Source organism: Macrobrachium rosenbergii, chromosome 55, assembly GCF_040412425.1.
Source record: "Macrobrachium rosenbergii isolate ZJJX-2024 chromosome 55, ASM4041242v1, whole genome shotgun sequence".
Taxonomy (NCBI): Eukaryota; Metazoa; Arthropoda; class Malacostraca; order Decapoda; family Palaemonidae; genus Macrobrachium; species Macrobrachium rosenbergii.
The window spans coordinates 67,627,663-67,654,066 of NC_089795.1; the positions used below are offsets into that span (position 1 = coordinate 67,627,663).

At 36.1% G+C, this 26,404-nt stretch overlaps 1 protein-coding gene across 2 annotated transcripts in view; it reads right to left on the reverse strand.

Annotated features, from left to right (window-relative positions):
• Positions 1–26,404, reverse strand: part of Mat1 (CDK-activating kinase assembly factor) — a 242,377-nt gene that overhangs the window by 52,486 nt on the left and 163,487 nt on the right. For both annotated transcript variants that reach the window (XM_067098835.1, XM_067098836.1), the window contains one exon: positions 15,918–16,046. In XM_067098835.1, the coding sequence (XP_066954936.1) occupies positions 15,918–16,046 (129 nt within the window). The remainder of the gene's footprint in view (positions 1–15,917; positions 16,047–26,404) is intronic.

Sequence of the window (26,404 nt, forward strand, 5' to 3'; positions counted from 1 at the left end):
TGACAAACTTGGCAAACGGTGAAGTTTTTTGTGTAAAAAAGCAAAATTCTCTCTAAAGATGATGACTGAGATGATCCATATTACATATAACTGATGAGCTGAGGAGTAGAGTTCTGTTCAACATGAAAAATTAATCCCCAATATAAAAAAGGCCACATAATTTGCGACCTGATGGCCTGAATTCTTACGAAAGGAACCAACAGGAGCAGCTAACCATGAAACACATTTTGATGGAACTATAAAACTGGTGCTAGACTTGCTAGAAGTACCTTGCATAACTTTCACTGTCTAATTAGTAGGTGAAAATGAATAGAATGCAATAAAATTTTTCCCTCATCATTAGTTGCATCAACTCATTTGCACTCTGATTAATTTCCTTTAAAACTACCTACCGTTAAACAAATGACCCTCCTTATCTCTCATTAATTCTATAAAGTTTGACTATAATAACTGTTGTAATTTTCAAGGTTTTGTGCACAAGTTACGAACCTTAAAGATAGTTTTCTTGCCATAAACTTAGTCTGCTACAACAGCCTTAAGCAAAACAGGTGTCTGGGGAAGTGGCTTCCAATTACTGGATGGATAACACCTCAAGGCTACAAGAACATCCTTCAATCTAATAGTTTAAATACAGTCTTGGAAACTAACCTTGCAAAACACTTACGTATAACGCTTTTAATGACTGGTCATCTTGCATGTTCCAACACTCCACATTAAATTTCTTATTAAAGCCTTATAAGGTTTCCCACCATTCAAGTATGCCAGATATGTTTTCCTTTTACTCACTAGCGCTTATAACACTCTTGATAAACCTAGCCTTCTTGGTTAAATTCACTTTGTTATTCACTGATAAGACTTCTGTCATCTGTCTCATTGAACTCTTGCACACATGACCCTTGTTATATTAAATAATGTTATGTTTCTCTATATACTGTCGTCCTTCAACTTTTCCTTTATATGAATAGGCAATCGTTACACTCAGTTATTGCCTAAAAACCTTTTCCTCAGCATACTGATAAAGTAGCACCTCCATAAAAATCCAAACAACTACTGGTGCCTTTCCATTTTTTGGCATTATAGAAACCTTCATAATGTACTGAACAGTCACTTCTACAACCATTTAGAGATTTATATGAACTCTCCAACTCTAACACCATCAACCCTATTTGTCATTCATTCAGTAACCCTTCTTAGCTGGACCTTCTATTTGAAGAGACATTTGCTCAGCAATTTTCCTATTTACAATACCCTTGCTCAGAGCAACGTTTCATTTCCAAAAATTCTAGTTCATATTCTTTCAAACATCTGATAAATTTTCATCTTTTTCTTCCCTTTTTTCTGAATTTTCCTACTGCTCTTATTATGCTTTTCTGCTTCATTTTCCTTCTCCCTTGAAACTCCACCAGACAGCCTCAGCATTCCCTCCACTATTCTTCATCAACTTGTTTTGCTTCTTTACCCTATGGTCTTATACTCTCGCTTACTTCCTGCCACTAAAGACTACATCTCTGAAGCTTTAAATCTCGGCATCCATTTTCAGCCCTTCTCTGTTTCTAATTCTAGATGATTCTTCATCTACCTTCTTATTTTACTCTCACCCCCTTATTGGTCTTAAATGCATTCAGATATGTTCTGCATTTCTGACAGAAACTATCCTTCATTTTTACTTTCACGTCAGCCAAGTGATGACTTATTATATCTTCAGCAACTTTTCTTGCAATCTAATCAATAACTTTCTCTCCAATCTATCTCTGATAATAAGCGTTCGAAGAAAATAATTGAAATAAAACCTAATAAATGAGTTTATTAAAAAATATCTTTGTACAATCTTGGGGCTGATACGAAATGAACATGAACCAGATATGGTAGTGCAAGAATGCCGATCAAATCGAGTATTCTTAAGTACTTATTTCAAATATACAGATTCTATAGGTAAAGAAAACAACTGGAGCGATGTTCACTATTCTGCAATAAAAACAAGAATTGCTTACTTGTTTTTCTTGCAGTTCCAAAAGACAGTGTCTCCCGTATCTCATCATATACTAAATATGATTCTCGGGATGGCATTTCAGATTCCAAAAAGACTTTTTATTTGTTTCTTTATCCAACTAAACATGAACAAAAAGTACCTTACCAATGTACGCAACAGCCAACCAAACTCACAGCTCCTTGAATGTAAGAAACGGAAGAGTAGCAAACAAAAGAAAGAAAACTTTCGAACTGTTCAAGTTCTGCGACAAAGCAGTTGCATAAATAAAGAGAAAATTAAAGAAATATCTGTTCGTCGTCGCCATCTCCAGCTGGGTATATGGAAATCAAGTGAAAATAAGTTATGGAATAATCTGCTGTAGTTACAGGCATTGCCGGGATATTTAGCGCCTTCGGCGAGCATTTTAATGTCTGGTCTCCGCCAACCAGCCACTTAATCTGCATACCACACTGTTTCTGATGTAAATTTTCTCCCAAGGGCTTCCTCGTTTTTCTTCAAGCAGTCAGAATAAATTCAACCCTACTGTGAGCTGATATTTATAGTAAAGTAGTCTCAACTACCATGAATATAATTCATACACCCGAGGAATGTGGGAGAGCAACATTTCTCTCTGTTAAACAGTACAATGAACCTAAAGTGCTGCGACCGAAGGAGGGAGACTGGAACAATCTCGATTTGGGTAACGCAAAGGCAGCAGCGCTGATGCTACTTTTTATTTGTTTTTTCTGCTGCCACCTCAAAGACTACCACCACCCGTAGAACAAATGTTCTTACCAGCCGTCTCCTGGTGTTTAACACTGCTCTCTCCCAAAGGACGGTCACGAACCTGTCAAACGCTCGTGCGAATAACAGCTTTCCCCGCCACGGCATCCATAACAATTAACATCTTGCACGGTTACTTACCGGTAGCCTGGGAAGGAGACGACCACCTTGGGGAGATCACTTCAGAGGACAACTTTCTCTGTAACTATGTTACCGAGTAAGCACCGTCCATTAATAATGGGAAGAAACCAAATTCATCCGGATTTACATCACAAACGTTTCAGTAACATTAGTAAGGGCTACCAAAAACTGGATTCGTTCACTAAGATACTCGTAACCGTAAACCATACTCAAATTTTTAAAATGTACTTAATTTTGCCTACTAAGTGAGGCAAATTTTGAGCTGATATGAAATTATTTAAATACTGTAAGATTAAAAATTATGTTAAAATGTCTCAACTCCTTTACAGACATCGAAGGGAAAATATGTACTGATGTTAAACAGCACAGAATTACTTGTCAAATCTAAACAATTTGAAGGGTACAGACAATGAACCAACACGACAGTAACTATGCAGCGCTCATTGATTCCTACACAGTCATTATGAGATGAGAAGAATTTTGAGCTACGGAATAAGGTTTCCAAATCTCATAAAAAGTAATATTTGTTCTTCACCGCTACCTAACTAACCTTGCATAAATTCAAGATAATTCCTCTAATTTCAATGCGAACGTGCTTGGAAAGTTTCATCACTAGTACGAGTAACGAAGTACAAATATCTACGTTTTATTTGAATGAATTCACACAAAGAAGGATGTAAAGGACTAATTATATATTGATCCCTTTCAAATAAACACGACCAAGATTATATATAAAAAAATAGATAAATGGATACGACAGGTTTTGTGACAATACAAATGTACACCGGAACATGCACATATACAATACCGAGGAAATACACTAGTTTTCACTTAGGTAAAAAAAAAAATCATTTCATGTAGACGAAAGTGTTCCAGGGCTTACGAAGAAGAAGAAGAAGAAGCAGAAGAAGGACCCATTCCCGACCACCAGAAAGAGCTGGGACCAACTCGCGCCGAAAATCTTCAAAAAGGCTCCTCGCAAATATTTGCTTGTATGCCTCAAAAGGAAAAATATGAAGGAGTGGTTTACTTAGCACGATTTCCTTCTCTGACCCGCCAACTCACCATTCCCCCAACACCCACTCCCCACCCCCAAAAAAAAGTTAGAGGAAAGCGAAGAATTCTATTTTTACCAGACTTAAAAAAGTGCATAATTTTGCTTTTTTTTTTTAAGAATAAATTTATCCATTCTTTGTGAAAAAACGATCGAGACTTTAAAATAAATTATCACTGTTCAATTATATTTTCACTAAAATTTTCTGATACTGTATTCCACTTCCGTTCTCGTAGCTCAAGCTCCACATATAGCTCCATCAAATAAAATTCCCAGAGCTTGATTTGTATTTTGTCTGCTACTCTTACGATACAAAGTGAAGACAAATACAAACTCGTATAACTAAACTCCTTTCTATAAACACCTGACTTCATGTAATTAGTTTACGTTCTATGCTTCCAGAGTCCTCTGCTCTGAAGGGACTGCACGAGGCGTGTCTCAACTTTTCCACGCTTGAGCATTAAGGAGAACCTTAATTTGTGTAACTCCAAAAACCAAGAAATCAGATTTTAATATTCTTTTTATGTTTCCTAAATCACTAACTCTTGCTGAGGGCAGCCCGTAAACGTCTTTCACATGTCTGGTTGATAAATGTCATGGAAAAGAACACGAAATTAAAGGTCAAGTTATCTTAAGGAAATTTTGAACTAAATTTTGCTTCAAGCTGCTTCGCAAGGACCGAGTTAACATTAAAATATAAACATTCAGTAACTAAAACTAAAATGAAAATGCAATAACTAAAACTTCAACAGTTATGTAAAATCAGGAAATTTGTTTAGTGTGAAATATGGTCGATGAAAATCGGAAAATGGTATACTAGGCCTATTTTAAAAAGAATAAGTAAAGGTAACATGAGTAATGTAATGTCTAAACAACCATAACGAACAAATTTAATTGTAAAGATTTACCACTTTTTTTCATAAACTGTATTTTGGTGCCTCGCTAGTTCTTATAATAATCCGATAACATCTACTGTCATTCACAACATTCTATCTTCAAATTTCACGACTTTCAGTACGTCAATACAATATTCTACGCTCTCTCTCTCTCTCTCACTCTCTCTCTCTCTCCCCAAAGCCCCTTCTCTCCCTACTTTCCAAACCTAACCACGTTCCAACTCTAATTCAGTTTCCGGCAACCCTCAATTGCATTGACGGGCAAAACTTCAAACGGCGAAATTTGATATACTCGTTACGAGACCACTGAGTGATACAGTTAACAATAAAATTTCAGCGTCGGAATAAAATGCTGAAGCTTTGATAAACAAACATTTTTCATGAATCACTGGATTGAATGGAGGCTGATGGCAACTTTATTTTACGCTTCGTGAATAATTAATTCGTATATGGATTCAAGTTGCGCTCGTGTTACAGGGAATGCCATCATTGATGACCGAGCTCTTGTTAGTGCTGTCCTCATCCTCTTCGCAAAATACAACTCTCTGAAAAATGACACCTTCCAGTGGGTTGCAGATCAATTAATTTTGCAAAGACTCCCTACGTGGTTCATTATTTTTCTGTTTCGGTTGGCATAAACATAAATTATTCAGAACACTAATACCCTCTACTTAGCTGAGAAGTAAATATGTAGAACATACAGAACAACAAAACCGATAAATTTTCCCGTGTATATATTTGAACTGCTAAAAACTGCTAACTGAATTTCATATCTTGAAGGGTTACAACCATACTGCAGTCGAACACCCTTTACTCATCTAGCACTTCCACTGAGTTAAATGTTATACATGATGACGTGGACATTCATTCTTGATTACTTAGCGGTAATTAACGGATCTGATAAAAACCTTACCCTCTGAAATCAGGACTGTGATGCATATTCTAACTTTTCCGATTCACCATGCATTCCATACTTCAATCTAGTCTGCTTTTCAACTATTTTGGCTAAAAGTGATCCCACATTGGATTGACTTGAATCTCCCACAACTTGAGTTATCCTGCATTCACAGCCTTTGTAGGCGTAAGGACCCATTTGCAAAGGAAGCGAAATAACTTGGAATTACCTTCAGTTCAACAATAAAAGCCGCAGTTCACAGTTGCGTCAAATTCTTTTCCTTACATCCTCTCCTCAATCTACCGGCAATGTAACCATCTTTTCTGAGACAAAACTTATTTTTTCTTTAAACTCTGCTTTCCTCAATCTTTTTCTAAATCGATTAGACAGATTCTGTCTCTGTTAACTACTATCTTGCTCAACTTGTCTTATTCATTTAAACCCACCACAGTTTGCAAGCCACTTCAAATCCTGAAGACGAAAGCAAGTTATGGGCCTCACATCCCATTAAATTTTGGGGGAAAATTTTCAGTGAATCTGCGAAAGTGCGTTGAATCATTTTTATTTTTATTTCAAGTTCCAGTCATTTACTTACGAATTTTTGTAGTTGTTCTAGATTTTTTGAGGTTTTGTCAGTCTGGGAAACAATCTAAGAGAAACTCCCCATCAATGACTACTTTATGTGAATGTGTTTTTTCTTCCTTTTTATTATTTTTTACTTTCTTTAATCTCAACACTCTATAACAACTGGAAAATTGACGGTATAGTATTGATCTGAACTTTTTTTCTTTCTAGTTGAGTTAAACGGCGTCTGATCTACCTTCTACTCTTTCATCCCGTTTCATGAATGACATCCAGGCCTCCTAGTTGTCCCCATCCACTCATCCGACGGTGATTTAACTGGCAATAACATCTTACTTTCCCTTTCTACTGTATGAATTTCTATCAAGAATTTAACATTTGAGCCACTGCGTATTCGTCGAATCAATGTTTTACATGTGTTGAAAAAGATTGTCATTAAGGATGCAAAGTCTTCACAGAGTTGGCTGGGTCACATCATTAATTTAAATTCAGTCTGAGATGTCAAAACTGATCTATACAAGAAAATTAATCAATATTTCAAATGCTTAATGTCATTCGTAGCATAATGACAAAACCCACAGACAAGTATTTCACCTAAAGCCCTGAAAGCAGAGTACTACGTACATTCACCTATTATTGCTATTATCATATTAGCAGGGGAACGACGCTTACGGAATGACTCATCTCTTAATTTAGAAGTATAGGGTTACCTGCCCCCTAAAGATGAAGTCGGTGAACAACCGGGAGACGGGGAATTTCAGCAAACTGACAGCAGCACCTGACACGGGTTTAACACATTCAGACAATAGTTATAAGAAGGAATAGCTTGATGAACATTAAACAGCTGCAAGAAAGAGGCGACAGTCCGTACACCATTTCAGACAAATCTCGAAAGAGAGAAAGCAGTCACAGTAACGTATTGGCGCGAAAGAGTTTAATGGGAGACATATCATGATACATCATCAGGTGTTTCCTTTGTGCGAACCTCAAGATGGAAAGGCATAATAAAAAGTTATATCTGGTTTTTATCCACAGTAATGCTTAATTCTCGCGAGGCTCTTAAAGCTATTCATGAAATTACATGGAAAATGGTTTCTATGAATCTTAAACGTTCGTTCCTTCTTTGAAAAGTTGGTTTTCCAGATGGTGCGTCAATGATATCACGACAAAGGGACGTGGGAATTTATTCTTGATTAGTTCTGAGTGATAAATGGATATTAAAAACCCTACCATCTGGCAGCAAGACCGTAATACGTATTCTGCCTTTTTCAACTCTCTGTGCAAACCATATTTCAGCCTGGCCTGCTTTTGAACTGTTTGGGTAATAGAGATCCCTCTTTTGGATTAACATGAATCTCTCTCAACCTGAGTTTTCTTTAATTCAAAGACTTTGTAGAAGTAAGGACTTATTTGCGGAGGAAAAGAATTATAAAATGTCATAAACTTGAACTGCCTTTGGTTCAATAGTCAGAGCCACAATTCACAGCTGCTTCAGATTTATTTCTTTATTTCCTCGCCTCAATCTACTGACAATGTAACCATCCTTTCAGTGACAAAATCTTTTCTACTTTTTTAAAATTCTGTTTTCCTAAGATGATTAGACCGGTTCTTTCTGTTAATTAATGTGCTGCTCAACTCGTCGTATTCATTTAAACCCACCAGTTCGGAAGCCACTTCAAATCCTGAAGACAAAGGTAGGTTATGGGCATAAAATGCGCAAAATTCCTCGCTGTAAAGAAACTAAATGGCCAGGATGAAGAAAAGAAAGACCAAGCAAAATAAAGAAACAACTCTTCAATGCCATAATTCTCATGATAGGAATTGTCTGATTCATAAGAGTTTTTAATCACATTCAGCCAAATTTGCGAGAAAACCTAAAGTTTAATTTGAGTCTACTGGATACTATTAAGTATTTAGGAGTTTTGGTAAGTGATCTGGTTGCAGTTAGATTACTCAAGACTGGGACCTCAAAAAACTTCAACTTCAGTAACCTGAATGTTTAAGTTTTCGAGGACATTTTCAGGTGAACTACACAGTAAAAACGACGACCTGACCCCGATGGGGAGAATAATTAATCAAATAAAATAAAATGAGGAGACAAAGACCTCTTGCACAAAAGCAACAATTTATAGGAGCGGAGAAATTCTCTCACATCTGTACAACTTCTCGTTAAATCCTTCACATTTAGGCAAGAGTTTGCTTGCCAAGACTTCTGCCAATTTACTAAACCTTTTCCGTGAACGCGCTCTCCATTTAGTTAAAAAACACCGACTTACTTCCCCTATAATCTCCTTCCTGAAAAAGAGATGCATGTGCACTGCCAAATCAGAGTAATTAACCGACAGCAAGTTGGTTTTAAATAAGCTGCTCTCCTGCTGCGAGCTCTGACAGATAGCCATCACTGGCATGCTACAGGTGGAAGTACGCTTCGTTAATGTGCCTTTTGAAAACAAGAGAACACAAATGCGCAAAATCTAGATAAAGAAACAATGAATATAAGGAAGTTATAGCTGCTAGAAAAGGAAACATCTATTGAATCCACTGCGTCAGAAACTACGATTTAGTTCTGTTTTGCATCCAAGATGACTGAAGACTTCGTGATGCGCATCCGTACGGATATCTAATGTCTGATGAGATAAAACATGAGACGCAAAACTACGGTGGTCGTAGACGATCGATTTCTTTTGACGCAATATTTTGCACATCAGTAATTTGGGTTCAAAAATTTTGCAACAATATTGTGCGAGAGGCGCTCATGCAACCTAGAAGAAAAAATAGGCAAAATAATGACATATTCGCAAACATTTGATGTCTATCAGTGCCGAAGATCACTATTAAATCTATGAAACTAGGACGGATAAGAGAAACAAAAGAAATAATATCTGAACGGATCTAAAAAACAAGAGGTTAACTTTGTTTATAATTTTTTTTTTCTTCCGAGGAATTATCTCTAAAGAACAATACTTAACCAAGTAGCCAATATAAACCCAGTCACAGCTTCTGATGAGATACCTCAAGGGAATTTTTTAGCCATACGTACATAATAAAATATAATATATTAATAAAACTGCAAAACCTATATTTAACAAGGGTTTAGGGACACGCATGCAACGTAACTGGCCTTCTGGGAAAAACGCAGGAACTGCATGGTATAGTGTAAAGAGAGAGAGAGAGATCTATTCTTAAGAACAAGTGAATATCGACTAGAGAGGAGACGCACTTTTGACCCTCTGGGGGAACGCATGAGGCCTAAGGCCATTTACCGCCAGATGTTTCATTTTGGGTTGGGGAGTCTTCGACCCCCTCCATATCCACAATGTTTGTCGAGTAATTTATTCATTACAGAAACCCTTCCTTTGGGAGGCCGTAAGGTAAATTAATTAAGGTGTCTCTTTTTTTTCCCCTGAATATGGTTGATTGACTAAATATAAGATTTTGAAATGAAGACGGCGTGTGGCTGCTTCTTCCCAATTTTCTGACAACCACTAATTCTTGAAAGAAACTATTTTCCCTGCAGAAAGACCAAAAGGCACGAATTCTCATTTTCATTTCTGGAAAATTAGTTCTATAATATAAAAGTATTTTAGAAAAACGTAATAAAAAATTATTTGGCTAAAATTCTTCTCTACACCTGATTTCAATAATTAGATTTTCCCCACTGAAAATGACAAAACAACAGAAAAATTACCTACTCAGCGTCTTCATTAAAAATACAGATATATCTATGTATCAATGTATGCTACACACACACACACACACACACATATATATATATATATATATATATATATATATATATATATATATATATATGTGTGTGTGCACTTCACCTGCAATGTATGTAAGTGTGTAAATATTACTTTAATTTTTGTATGTTATATAACAGGGACTTATGAGGCATCCTATTTGAATGAAATATCGCTGAATCCTGTTGCCTCGCGGTGGCTTTTGATCTCCACCCCTCAATCGATCAGCAATGCAAATACTCGTAAGTGATCTTGTTCAATTAGTAACAAACCTTGCGCCAGGGTTAATACACACCGTGTTAACTTCTACGCACGCGTTGATTTCCAGAACATCAATTGAAGTCAGTTGTTTCACTGGGGATACTACAATGGGATCACATCCAGTCGGTTTATTAAAGGAAATCCTTTCATTTAATGGATGGAAGTAATCTATTCAATTTGCATTTACACAAATACTAAAAACAAGAAGCGAAATTCTGGAAAGTAATTTTCAAAAGACTGCCGTACACGCGTTTACCTATAAAAACAAAACGAAACGTCAAGTTGATTACTGTTATTTTCGTATGATTCTTATCATCATTACCAATAATATTCACAATGAATTAAAAACTCGTATGGAGCAGGGCTATAAGGCCACTTGTTATGCAAGAGTATTCAGATGAGATGCCCACAATTGAACGGGAAAACAGAGATAAGAACGAATAATCTTGAATTAAAAAAAAACAAATATCTACATACAAAAACAGCAATGGCGCACGACGCTTAAAGCAGTGTTACAAGGAACAATTAAAGAACAACTTCAAGATAATCTGCGAACAGCATTCGAAAAAACCAGGTTAAATGCAAAATCCTACATTGTAATTTAGATGGAAAATCTATATCCCCCTTTACTCCATTCTACTGCATTGACGTAACCCGTTTAGGAGGCATGGCCCACAGGATGCTACATAACTTCTCTAAGACTACATCCGGGACTGCCCTAGAGATAAGCATATCTTTACCGAATTTTGTATTCAGTAACTAAAACCTTTAAATGCATGTAGTTGTACAAGCTCTTCAGACAGATGCGACACAGTCCGTACTTAATCTTTCCTAACTGAGTCAACAATTTATCTATTTTAGTAAAAAGTTTTACCGTTCATTTCAACATACTAGTCATTAGAATTTTAGAATCTGTTATATATTAAGAGTATTAAAAGTAAAGTAAGTGGTACACTCAGAAAAGATATTTGCAACATAACCAAATTACTTATGCTGAACAGAATTTCTTAATATCAGTAATAAAAAAGTATCACATTGTAGATAAGAAAGACTCTCTCTCTCTAACTCTCTCTCTCTCTCTAACACACACACCCACACAAACACATATAATAAATAATCGTTACTATGTGTATCCAATTTGACACTGATGACAAGTGGATTTTGTTACCGCCTTCACACCTTGGACCACCTCATTATTTTCGGTGGAGGCATACGTAAAACAAGACCGGACTGTCGTTTCACTATCAACCATGCGAAGAGAACCACGAAACCAATTTGGGAGTTTAAACAGCATCACTTGACACCGTATAAAAAAACGAGAGAGAGAGAGAAATTTGTCTCTGGCAACGCTATAAAACCGGACACAATCAACCTCCCTTGAATACATTATGTCTATAGTCGACCATAAATCGCCTTTTCCAATTCGCAACGACAGACGGCCAACTCTCCCGGAAAATAAATGACTTCCATAAACAAGGTGGATGGGTCCAGACTGAGATAAAATACATATTGATACGCGCCCTACAGCATCCCCAAGGGCACGTCCCTATCACCAACGCCCTCTCCTCTCTGGCTAGCGCCTCTACTATTTACAGCTCTGACAACTGAAGTACCAAATGAATTATGGCAGCAGAGATGTGTTTGAACGTAAACGGTGGGCGAATACTTCAGGGACATCTGTGAGAAAGGAAGAACGAGGAAAACTACTTTATTTCAGAAACTCAAGTGTAGCCATTTTTCGTAAGATTTTCAGTTATTATTATTATTAATTTGCATAAGAGTTTTCATCCTTGATTCACTAGAACAAGATGAATAATGGTAGTGACTTTTGTCTTGTTCCCTCTTGACATCAACCCTCTTTAGATGATACAGCTTATTATTATTATTATTATTATTAAAGCCCATCAATAATCTTCCACGTGCTCAGGCCATCATCAGCATCAATATTATTATTCTTATCATTATGATCATCAGTTCTTATCTGGATTCGAAAATTAAAATACAGACCATTTTAGATAAATGGAAAATGCATCAGCGTAATTTATGCCACATGGCCACTTACATCCGAAACGAACAAATATTCTTATTAAATTCCCCAGAGGACATCATTCCCAGATATGAGTTATTTCTTCTCGTACAAGAAGGCTGCCCGCGAATGTATGACCTTGTCCCCCTCCCAGCGGTTAATGGATGTGACCCTAGTGTATTGGGGGTGTGCCTCTGTATGTATCAAGCATCGCTTTATAGGTTTATCCACAGAGATAGGAGAATGCCGAGAAAAATTTGATCAAATTTATGAAAGGTAATTTCTTCTTAGACCTTTGTGTGTATGGAGTATATAATCAATTATATCGTTTTTGAAAGAACAAAACAAGAAGAAAATAATAATAATAATAATAATAATAATAATAATAATAATAATAATAATAATAATAATAATAATAAGAAGAAGAAGAAGAAGAAGAAGAAGAAGAAGAAGAAGAAGAAAGATCGATAGAAAGGAAAAGGGAGAGATATAAAGAAATCTATTTTGGTATTTGCGCTGCGCACTGGGTACCTCTCAGAATTAACTTAAATACCACTTCTATACAACTTTCAGAAATTTCACTTACTGAAAAAATTAGATGAGTATGAAAAAGAAGTTTATGCGGCTGGCCAAAATGTATCACTGTCTAACTTTACAGACTCACTGTTGTTATTGACCTTGAGATTAACAAAGTCATTCAAATGCTATTTATTGCTTCCTTTAGATTTTTGCCCAAAAACATCGGAAAACGACGATTGTTTCCTAAAAAGATATTTAACGAATGAATCTTCTCTGAAGAAACAGATTTCCACTGCTGTCAATCCCAATTCTTCAGAAGAACGCCGAGAACTTTGGCAATGTAGGTTCAAAGGCTCAGAAACCTCTAGAAATAAACACACTCAAGAGAGGTCAGTTGGTCATTCTTTCACCTTACAGAGCGTAAGAATGGACGTGAAGGGTGTGAACTCCCACGGTTCCAACGGCAGTTTTAGAGTCAATAGGTTCGACTTCATCCAAAGCACTCCCGTGGATTTAATATGGGTCTCGCACTATGCGGCGTCTAAACATAATTTCTGGGGGAACTCAACCTCAGGGAAGTTCTATAGAAAACACCATGTGGTGACTCTTCGTTTCCAAAGGAGTACCTGTCCTCAGGAGAGGTTCATTGCGATGCACGGACTAAATATGACTTCTTGGTATTTGTGCCGAGAACAACAAATTATTCTCCTTTTATGGGAGGGGATTTATGTTCGTCCACACCCATCTCATTTGGTATATGATTTTCCCGTGCACACGTAGGCGTACATAAACATGAAAAAATATGTTCACAGGAAATTACAGAAAAAACAAGTCATGAAATTATACCAACGCAAATAAAAATCTCACATACAGAATAACCAGTAACGAACAGATGCGACGAACATCAATTCAAAATCGTCAATTAAGAGGATTTACTATCATAATTGCACAAGGAATGGAAAGGTTTTATTTAAGCGGAGCTCAAGGGAATGAAAACCCTCTCTGAAGACTCAGCATCTCTATGTAAGATCCGATGCCTTACGTGTGGCGAGGATGTCCTTACATGCCTTCATACAAAATTCAAAGCAGGAGTTAGCATAGGAGGTGGCGGTAACGATGGGCACACACTCCTACGCTTCATCAAGGCACTACATAGAAATGGAAATATTTATCATTTAACATGTAGTTTGTCTGCAAGTTCACCTCCTACAACAAAATTAACTGGTACACAACTAAAACTAATTTATGTTTTTGCTTGATCAAAGCTACCATGGAAGCGTGTACAGCACTAGACGATAGCAGAGCTTCCAAAAAGACTCCAGTGGTAAAAACTAAAATTATGCCAGCCATAGCGGATGAACTACTTGTGGAGTCTAAATTGAGTACAAAAATATTTGATAAAGTACTCGATGCAATTCAAACAGAAAAAATCGAAGACAATATAGATTTGGAGCCTCTCGTAAAACTAAAAACGGGACTCGTGTCCTAATGTTTTCCATGGACTTCCATTCTTGCATCTAAAAACCGTTTGAAATGCTCAACTGAAGGCAACTTCCATAGGAAATGGGAATCTAATGCATTAACATTTCCCACTTAATAACTTTCTGCTTGTGCCAATAAAAACAGTTTATTACATGTATTGCATGTTTCACACGTCTTTAACACATTTACATCACTGTCAAGCTATTTTCAGTTTCAATAGAAGCATACGACGTATATCGTCATAATTACATGAAATCAAATGATGATGGTGACAAATCTTGTTCTATTAACTTTAAAAGTTTTTAAATTTTCTAGAGAGAGAAATGTTGTAAGCCTGAAATCATCTTGTTATACTAAATACAGCTAAACCAAGTAAATAAGTCTACTGGGCGACTCCACTAACTTGCCCAACGCAACTCTATATGAAAAATCCAAAACAAACATTATTAAAAGCGCTTGATTGACCTGGATCTCTTTAAAAATTGCTCTCCAATCAGAATATAAATATTGGCATTCGTTAATATGAGGTAAAATAAAAAAGTGGCACAAACTCTAAAACCATTGCTTTACAGACCTCACTAATTAGTCAGCATTTTTCCTCCTGAGTCATCTTTATTCATCTGTTTGTTTGCGTGTTTGACGGAGTGACGAACCCTCAAAGGAGCATCTGATGAAATATTCCGAGCGAGAAGGAAAAAAGTAAGGCAAAAGGGTGATGGACGCAAGCTATGGGACCAGCTAATTATGACACGTAATAATCTCTGTGGAGGAAATGAAACAAACTTTAACTTAATGGCTCTTCTTAACGAGACTAATAACGCTGAATTAATGACTAGGAAAAATACACCACTAAGACCACTTCTATTACTAATACTAATAATAATAAAATTACTAATGAGAAATGAATCATCCGTTATGTATATGAAAAGTTAGAGGAGCTGAAAGGCATAAAAATGACAAAGAACAAAGGATTCAGGAGAAAATTTGGCTTGGGTGAAAAGAGTAACTGGTGGGTGTTGATGTTGTCCGATAACAAGAAGGCATGGCGAACAAATCATATGATTTTTAGGAATGAGTAAAATAAGAAAGGAAATTGTGTACGAGTCGCAGAAAGAACAAACGTTAAAATCCTGGAAGAACGACTGTGGGCTACACAGAAGTGAAGAGTTTATATTTCAGAGTAAGCAAGAGACCCTGGGTGCTAAAGCCGCGTCCATACGATCGAGCACTGCACGGCGGCAACAAAGTCCGTCACCGGGAAAAAGTTACAGGCAAACCAGCAAACTGGCGCGCGAGTAGTCAATAAAAAAAAAAAAAAAAACGCCGGACACTGGCTGGTGTTTTGAAGCCAGATACAGTACAGTCATGTCAGCCACGTACAAAAATTCATGTATATACATACATACATACTTATATATATATATATATATATATATATATATATATATATATATATATATATATATATATATATATATATATATATATATATATATACAGTTAAGGTCCTTTATCAGACCATATTTCAGTACTTAACAAATCCTGATCTTAGGAATTACTTACCCCTAAAGAGAGTTATACATGGAAAGCGCATCTCTCCCGACCAGGATTCGAACATTTGCCTTTTGGATATGATACCGAGGTGATGACAGGTATACATGGGCGTATAAGTCACTGTGCCTCTGATCGAACCTGAAACGCAGAAGAATAAATTATTTCAAAGGTAAAGTGAGTATGATAATGATGGGTACTGTGGCTTAATATATGTGAATATTGTTATATAAATGTATAATTGTATCTAAAAGACAGGTAAAAATCTACAAGAAAATACATTTATAATATATACAGTATATATATATATATATATATATATATATATATATATATATATATTTATATATATACATACACACCTTATTATCAAACGTCGATCCACTGTCTTATTTCAAGACGACAATTCGAAAGATGTTTTATAATATATATAATATATATATAAATATATATATATATATATATATATATATATATATATATATATATATATATATATATATATATATATATATATATATATACACAATGCGTATATAATGTATACATGATGAAATCACTTACGTACAATCCAAGTAATATGTCACGTGACTTTCCAATCCTTCTTTAATACTTAACCACTCTTCACACCCTATGCAACTAGTATTCTGTAACTCTGTCCACAGCGCTTCACACACAGAGCACTATGTTTTCAACTACCACAAAACATTGCCATTCTTAGGGCTGACAACCAATTATTAGCTAAAATGCCCGGCTAAGTTATCCAGTTACCTGCTCAACAGCTTGGACATTACAGGTATACTCAACAGCCTTAGCCAAGTGAAGGGTCAAACCCCAAGGCATAAATTCTTATTTAGATCTTAGTCAAAGGACATCGGGCACTTTTCGATCGCGTGGAAGCAGCTTCATAGTGAGGTTTCAAGTGTGCGTAGAGACGAAATTCGTGGAAGTTTTCTAGGAGGAGTTTCATTTTTTCATTAAAGGATTCAGTGACCGAGTTCTTCATCTTTTTAAAAATCACAACCGTAGCGCATTTTCTAGGGATGTGAATTATAAAGAGAGAATGAGAGAGAATATCAATTTAGTATTTGCATTATCGTAAATGTTAAGAATTTTGTTTCACACAAATTCCGCTATCTGTTTGCATATACAAAATGTGTTACTCATTGCTTATATCAGTCAAATTTCAAAATACAACGAAAATTACGAATACGGAAGTAACATGTTATAAATTATATACCCGTGTAAAGTTGGCAAAAATATCAACTACTTCCTGAATTAACTCACTACCAAGGCCAAAGTCTCACCGCATGTGGAGAATTACGTCTTTTTAATTAAAATAATCGGTATGGAAAATCTTTTATAAGAATATACGTTAGTACTTTAATATAGCTGGATATGTAAAAAAGTGGTAAATCCCTATAAAACTTGGAGTTCTTGTGTTCAACAGCAATAATCAGTATTTGACTCTTGAAATATGACTTAGCAACAATAGCCAGCAGATACATTTCGCTGGCAAGGAGACACTGACGAAAGAAATAAAACAATGGCTTTCAAACTCTCAGTGATTTACTCACAAACAACGAAGAAGATCTGTCTGGATAGAAAACAGAGAGAGAGAGAGAGAGAGAGAGAGAGAGAGAGAGAGAAATGTTTCACTTTCTCACAGCCCTCTAGTTTGTTTACTTTTGCAGGTAAGTTGCATACACAAACGCATTGCACATACACACACACATACACACACACACACACACACACATATATATATATATATATATATATATATATATATATATATATATATATATATACTCTTTATATATATATATATATATACAAAGCCGTTTTCTTTGAAGGGAAATAACTTCAAAATAAAATAAGACCATGGTCATCGCTACATTCACTATGCCTCATCATCAATTCACTGAGCACCCCTACACACACACACACACACACACACAGCCATTAGGGCCTTTTATCTTGTCAGCACTTTCACACTTCCTGGATACTACTTATCTTTCTTTCCAAGACCTTTTATATAACATCTAACAGCACTTTCTAAGTCTTCCATCCTCCTCCTCCTAACACCTAATTATACTTACGTATGTGAAGCATCTACCGTACAGAATTATAACTACAAAAGCTTAAGAAAGAAAGGATAGGAAATCTATAAGAAACTGTCATAGTATTAAACATGAGAGCCAGCCTGTTCCTTTTTTAAGAGAACAGGAGGAAAGAGATGAAAACAAGGCGCACGTACGAAAGGCCTCTTTTTATCTGCCCACTTGGAAGGCAAGAGGGTCAGAGGGCATGTGTCGCCTTCACTGCCACTCAAGCACTTTTATCAGGGCACCACCTCCGGTGCACCCTTCTTCTCCCTTTTATATCGGAGGGGTCGACTTGGCCTTTGATAAAGAGGTTTTAAAAATGGTGAAGGCGCCCTTTTAGCGCGTATCGCCAATCAGAGTCAAACTTCGGTATTTTCCTAAAACGTTACCGAAGGACACTTTGATGCTTTGAAATCCAAAGACAGGGCCTTAATGCGAAGCTTAAAACTGCTTGAACTCTAATACAGTTAAACGTCTGAGGGGAGACGCAAGACTCATTAAGGGAATGTGAAGATTATATATATCTCATAGACTCTGCGGGTATCTACATGCTTACAGACCCCAGGAAAGGGGAAGTTGATTATGGAGGAGGGTGAGCGAGCAGACACCGATGCTGCTTATGGCTGTTGCCGTTCGCAAAAAAAAAAAAAACTAAAAAAAAAAAAAGATAAAACTAAAAGCACAAGCAAATTAAACTGAATACGCACTGTTACTGCCCATGTATTCTGGAATTTTCCTATCCGTGTCCAGAATTATGGGATGCTCAAGGAAAGGAGAGATATTAGAAAACTAAATGCACATAAAGATATACAACATTACATCTGAGCCTGTAATATATATATGCATATATATATTGTGGATGTCTAAATAATAGCGACAAACTGAATACGCATAAAAGAACCACTGATGCCTCATCGAATAGGCAAAATGTAACTGACTGAAGGGGATGCTGGGCACCCAAAAATACTAAACAACCAAGCTTAGAGATAAAAATATGAATAATTCCATGGATGTTTAATATAACACGCACACACAGACATACACAGACATATTATATATATATATACACATATACATATTAATTTACTATAATAAGAATGTTGTGCTTCATGAAAAGATAGTTCAGTAACAAATGATACAACTCTTATTGCAGCATTTCATTGCCTTCTAGTAAGAAATAAAGTGGCTGCTTCCTCAGCAGTTATGGAGCCAGTCAAGCAGGTGGTGAATCACTACCGTTTTAGATTCAACTCCAGTAAAACCATGGCTTTATTGATCAGCTGGTCTTGTATTACACGCCCCATGAATTATTTTATGCAAGTAACACTGCTAGAGAAATCTTAATATTTGGGTGTTCTTGTGACTCTCGTCTCTAAGGATAAGCCCAATAACTTTACTACGGTAGCAGTCACTTTATTTCTTAATAGAAGGTTGAATAATGCTGCAAAAGGGCAAATCATCTGCTATTGTACTACCTTAACTTCAGACCCAACAACCTTCACTTAGTCAAACTATAAACAACAGTGGATCAAGATGCTACCTTGCGAAACAACATAACCCACTCCCACACGCCCCCTACCCTGGGGTCAGCTCATGCCTTTGCCTCTGCCAGATTCACTTCCTTTCTCGATGACCTTGCACTCACATAGAGAGATTTTTGTTTTGGGTAATCCATAAGTTTTCTTTCTGAGATAGATACTTGTCTTAGTTAATTCACAAATTAACAGCTTCACTTCTATTGTTTTCCATAAAAAAACTCAGCAAAAATAAAATAAAGATGCATAAATTTTTGCTGACTCATGCAAACTTCTGATCAGTTGCCTATCGTATAATATACTGTTCACTTCTGTTCATACTAGTTAATAAGATATAAACAAAACTCAAAACAAATAAAAAAATAAATGATTCTCGACGGTGTTTTTGCTAAACAATATTTTCTTTTGATGGATCAGTGAAAAGTATATTTTCTTGGCAGAAAAATGATCCTGCGGTCATTTAAAAGTAAAATAGTTTTGCTTTATTATAGTTTGTTTAACAAACGAAAACAAAAACACAAGTTCAAACAGCGAGATGAAGTTAAACAATGAAGGGAATTTCAATGAACACAAATAAATATCAGCTAAAAAATCAATGGCCATGTATAAATGTATCTGAAACCTTTAAAAACTCCAATAAATTTTCTTTCATGTTCCCAAGTATAGCAAGTTGGATATTAAACGGTATTTGTGGCTCAATAGTTGTGCATATATATATACATTATTTATATATGTATACACACACATATATTTAATGTATACATAAACACACACACACGTGTGTGTGTGTGCCTCTGTGTGTAGTGTAATGTAGTGTGCATGTATTTACGAATGTATTCATATATACACCTAAGAATATAAATGGAAAATGGACCCCCAGGAAACAGCTTTGATGAATTCTTTTTTTTTTTTTTTACATCGTTTGTATAGGCCGAGCGGGTAAACCCACATAAGCAGCTAAATACCAACCTTCATTAATTATCCACTATATGTACATAATCCCCGATTCTACTACCATCTTAGTGTGTGCTCAGTTTCCCCTCACAAGAAGAAGACAGTCAACTTTCTTATGTTATCTGATTTACATAACGCTACAGCGCTCCAGCCTAAATTACTCCATCTCTGCCTGTAAGTTCTTTATAGCTTCTTTGCTACACTCTCGGCAGCTGATGGATTGCAGCTACGTAAAAAAAAGGATAAAAAGCCCAACACAAACAAATGAGTTGAGACCTTCATCTCTCACTGTCTAAAATTAGAGTTCCGTCAAAACAGAAATCCAATTTAATCACTACACTTTCTTACAAAGTCGAAAAATTTGAGGTTTTGGTAGCTTCTCTTTCTACTAATAAATAAACAGCACATTAACAATGACTAGGTTAACATGATTTTCATATTTACGATTTATCCTCTTTTACATTATGCTGCTTTGACACTTAATACTGCTGACTTAGCACGAAGAAGAGGGCAATTCCACAAGTAAACTAGATGCAGCATATTAAGTTGCTTTTTTGCATGGTACCCTAAGACGCATCGTGACAACTGACTGTAAGTGCTTGTGACAAGTTAGTAGCTTCAAACATTGCAGTACAAGGTATGAATGACCCCGCACAAGACAAGTACCCCTATTCTCAGGAAAGCTGGATTATTCTGAAAATGACCATTTCTTATCTGTTATTTTACTTGGATTCATATCTTACAGCACACAACAGCAATAGTATTAAAAATAAAACATTTTGGCACTGCTGAAGCAATTCCAATAGCCTCATCACTCATTCCCCTGTGTATTTACCCCTTCTGGCGAAAATCGGTCCTGGATTTAACAGGATCTTTATTCTTACCCTAAAATATTAATAATTACTAAACCATTAAAGGGACAGACATCTATTGACCAGCAGCGCTCGGGAACTCAACTTGAGGTATAATGTAAAGAATGTAAAAGCTAAATTGAACTCATTATTTATCACTGGACTTTGGAACGCTATTCTATTTTGTTGGAAACTTCGAAGCTCTGTTTTCTACTGCCAGAGTACTCAAAGAGAGAAAATATAGAGGAACAGGATTAATATGAGTGACTACAATAAAACTCTACAATGAATGCAAAGCCACCTTAATAGTGTCCGGGAAAACTTTGGTTAAATGCGACTGTGGCTGTAAGGGAGTTGCCTAAGAGGTGTCACTGGTTTCTGGCACTCATGCAAAGCGTTCCGAGGCATAGCCGTGATTAGTAAAGAGCTGTGGACTCACTGGGAGAGGAAACTATTAAATGAAGGCAAATTCTAGTTACCTGAGGCCAAGCGCAATCTGCTTCCTTGTTGTATTCTAAGCACTCTTGGTAAGGCAGCATTCTACGCGAGTCGGTGCAATAGGTGTGCTCATTTTCCTTCTGTAATTTACTTGACTCTCTGTAATGACTAGTTCTTTCTCTCTCTCCTGTTACGCCTACTTATTTTGGGTTGAAAGGATGATAGGCTGCGAAATTAAGATGATCCCGTTATTTTAATACAAAAAAAAAGTTGTGAGAAAGAACTGATTGTAATCTATTACAAAAGGTACTGATTTAATAACCTTCGGTTAGCTTGCCTCCAATGGAAAAAAAAAAAAAAAATGGGGCAGTTCACAAGTCTATAGTTATACGCAATCTTTGAGAAGAAGAGACTGATTGACATTTTCATTAAAGGTAAACCAGCAACAGAGAATCCCAATCGACTCCTTACTTGTGGCGGTGCCCAGTTCAAACATCAGATAACAATCACGTATCTTACGAGTTACTCTAACAAAGTCGGTTTCCTTTGTATGACGCAAAAGATCAATCATGCTCTCAGGTTGAAGAGAAACAGCTGACTCTTTCCTCCCTCCCTTCCCGACCCCAATAGAAGGCTTACCCTCGTATTTAATCAGAAAGGAATTCTTGAAGGGGGACCCCATTCATTAACAGACTTCCCAAACTCCCTTTTAACAGGGGAATCCTTGATGAATAAATTATAGGACAAACGTTACTTAAAACCAACTTAGGTTTACCCTTGCAAGCAACAGCAGACAACAAACAAAAAAGGGGTTCCCGTCCTCTCGGCAATTATATCACAGTCTCCGGACATGACGTTTCCCACTGAATACACCGAAGCTCCCGACAATGGGTTTGTTTCACTTCAGTAAACATCCCACGGTTCTAGAAAAACATTCAGTTATAAACCCATGCTCAGTTATTTACACAAAGGTGATTTCAAGTCATTATGGCGCTGGTTGGTCGAATGCGTCTACGCTACCGAATCAGCAACAACGTCAATAATATCTCCATAAAGCGAGTGAGTCTGGAGATATATTACACGTCACCCGGAGGGTTTGTGAAATAAACAATTAATCATTTATGACAGACTAAATGGAGAAGGCGGGATGAGATGGGTCGGGGTGGGGTGGAAGGTTAAACTGTGCAAGATGAAAGATGGAGCGGCGCTCAGCCATCGCCAAGTTTGTTTCTTCTCCATCGCAAAATTCCCCGAGGAAATCTTCATTAGCCTTCTCCGGCTCGGGCTCGGGCTCGGTTTCTCTTTCAGTGCAACCTCTTTGGTTCCACAATTGATGGCGAGTGAATGCAAGACTGATTCGCAAGTTGCAAGTTGCTTTCCTCTTTACTGTACTTCTGTGGCGTCGTTATTGTTGTTTAACAATGTTATATCACTGACACAAACACAGATTCTATGTACTTCCGTATTTCTTTGTCCGATGATGGATTTCATTCATGATCTTCGCCTTCCTGAGCGAGTCCGAAGAAAAAACCAGTTCTCTTTATCTTCATTATTTCTCGTAAAACTGGCGAAGCAACTAGCAAACTACCATTTATCAAATCTATTAATGGACTTTGAGCAATCATTTAACTCTTGTATTGTCATTTATATAAGGAAGAAAAAAGGGCGAATATATTATTTCTCTTAATATTATCACGCCATTTTACCCCCTTTCATTCTGAAACTATCTGGTTCCTCAGATGCTTTTAATTATTATAATTTTCTGCTTAACAGGCGAGTATATTATCATGATGGTGGAAACGCCACTGACATTAATATCTTTTGGACCTTCCTTGTCCATTATAAAAGGAAACCTTAGAAGGTTTCCTTTTTTTTTGAAAAAAACTGGCCCACTTTCGTATCCGGCAAATTTTTTTTTCTAAATTACAACGAAGCTGTTTCGAAGATTTTATATATCTTAACGTAAATGACAACGCAAGTGTTTACATTTATAAAAAAATTCCATAATGGTAATAACGAGCATAAATATCTCACGTTATTAGTATCAGTGATGTATCGAAGGACACAGACAACATGCAAATGAAGTATTTTCCATATTCAGAATGCAGCCAGGAAAACGAGTTTCCTATGTCTCTTAATATGATATTCAGCAGTTTTTAAGCTTCCCCAGAGGCATGTCTTTAAAGCCCCAGTATCATAATTTCGTCCTTTCCTGATCTCCCAATGACATTAGGATCATTTGTTTTTACATTCCTCTGTAAAAACTGCTATTATAAAATAAAGATATGACAAAGAAATTGAAATGAGCAATACAACTTCAAACCACAGCTGTAAATATTAAAATTAGGGCAAAAAATAAAAAAATCCTAGATGCAAAGCAACAAAAACGAGACTCGAAGGCGTTTGTATGGTCTCTTGTCTCCAGAGGGAAACTCGGCGGAAACTTAACTGAGAACACTTTATTTAACGTGGCATATTTCTTTCATTCTCCCTGAAAAGAATCTAATTACATTCCGGCGAGGAGCGCGCGCAAAAAGGCGTACATGCTGCCAACAACATTACCCCGCTTTATATTCAATTTAATTATGCATGAAACGCGCCTTAATTCTAACCTCTACGGGATACACTCCGCTTATTGTGTCGTCACGCGCTTATTCTTCGTTTAATAAACTAAATCAACCCAAAATTTTACGGCGCGTTGGACCTGCCCAGGATGTGGATCTCCAGAGGTCTTCTTCAAACAATGAGAACAAAATGAAAGCGTTATTCAATTATGTATTTATCAGTCACTCGCTGAGTTAGAGAGGAAGAACATGAGTCCCAAAGTTTGAGAGAGAGAGAGAGAGAGAGAGAGAGAGAGAGAGAGATGCAATGCAGTAGATTAGAGCCAAAAGCCACCTTTACAGAGAGAGAGAGAGAGAGATGCTGTAGATTACAAGCCGAGAAATACCAAACACACACACACAGAGCAGAGAGGCATTAAGATACTGTATTTAAAAAAAGCTGGGAAATGCAATACTGTGAGAGTGAAAGGCGATTAATGTTAAGTTATATAAAGCCTGGAAATACCACACAGAGAGAGACAGAGAGAGAGATAACGTGCAGGAAATTCTGAGAAGATTTTGTAATGGGTAAGTAAGCACACACACACACTATATATATATATATATATATATATATATATATATATCTCTATCTCTCTCTCTCTATCTCTCTCTCTCTCTCTCTCTCTCTCTCTATATATATATATATATATATATATATATATATATATATATATATATATATATATATCTATCTATCTATCTATCTAATCTCTCTCTCTCCTCTCTCTCTCTCTCTCTCTCTCTCTCTCTCTCTCTATCTTAATATATATATCTATCTATCTATATATATATATATATATATATATATATATATATATATATAATATATCAACACACATACATATATACTGGATATATAAAATATACTTATGTACGACGAAGCATCGTTGCTACATGCAATGGCTGAACGCTGACAGAAGCCGAAAGGAAAGATAAAAACCAGACTGCCAAGCGCTTTCGCGTTAATATTTACAAATCTTCATGGCTGGGTGACAGAAAAGTCAGTATGTTGACAGCGTCACCTATTGACAATACCTTAAGAGGAAAACCACCTAACTATTCAAAAACCTAAACTGTTTAAAATGCTGTTTTACAAAAATCTTCATATCTATAATCACCCTATGGTTATTTTCAATGTGACACGTGGGTCACATCCCTCTCATCACCACAAGAAAAATTAAAGACTGGGTGTAAATCCTGGCCGTAGAACTAAAGCCGAAATCGGTCAGGATTGATGCCCAGTCTTTGTTTACTAATTAATGGTCATAAACTATAATCTAATGTACAGACTGAAGAGTAACATTGAGACGTAAACATATTTTGTGTGTGAAAATCCAAAATGTAATCGACAACGAATGTCAAATTTTGGAAACAAAGACTATATAGAGAATTTTTTCAGGATTTCTATCTTTTTCAGTTAAACCAATTATATAACTATCAAGGAGCTATAATTTATTAAATAAAATCTAAACTTTGTCATTAAATAGCTCAGTAGTCTAGTTAAACTAATTAACAATAATAGTATCGGATTAAGTGGAGAAGACTTATCAACAAGAATAAAACAGCATACGTATAATGCAAGATGTCCAGTAGTTTGTTTGTATTCATAAATTTTTCAACTATGGGACAGGTTGGGCTAAGGCGTAGGCAATTCTATTTTGTAAGTTTGGTGAATCGTAACACAATAGAGTCCTGTTTATAAGGAAAAAGTCAATATGATAATCATTAGTTCAGGCCGATATAAATATGACGAATTGCTTGTAAACAATATTCTAAAAAGTTTAGGTTTTAAACAGTTTATTGTTTTCTTTTTTATTCACTGAAATGTGGTAACGTAGTAAACAAACTGGCGCGTCTGTCACTTAGCCATGAAATTCTGTAACTAATAATAACAAAGCGCCTGGCAGTCTTATGTTTTCACTTTTCCTTCCCGCCTTGGTAGACATAGATACAGAATATAATATATATATATATATATATATATATATATATATATATATATATATA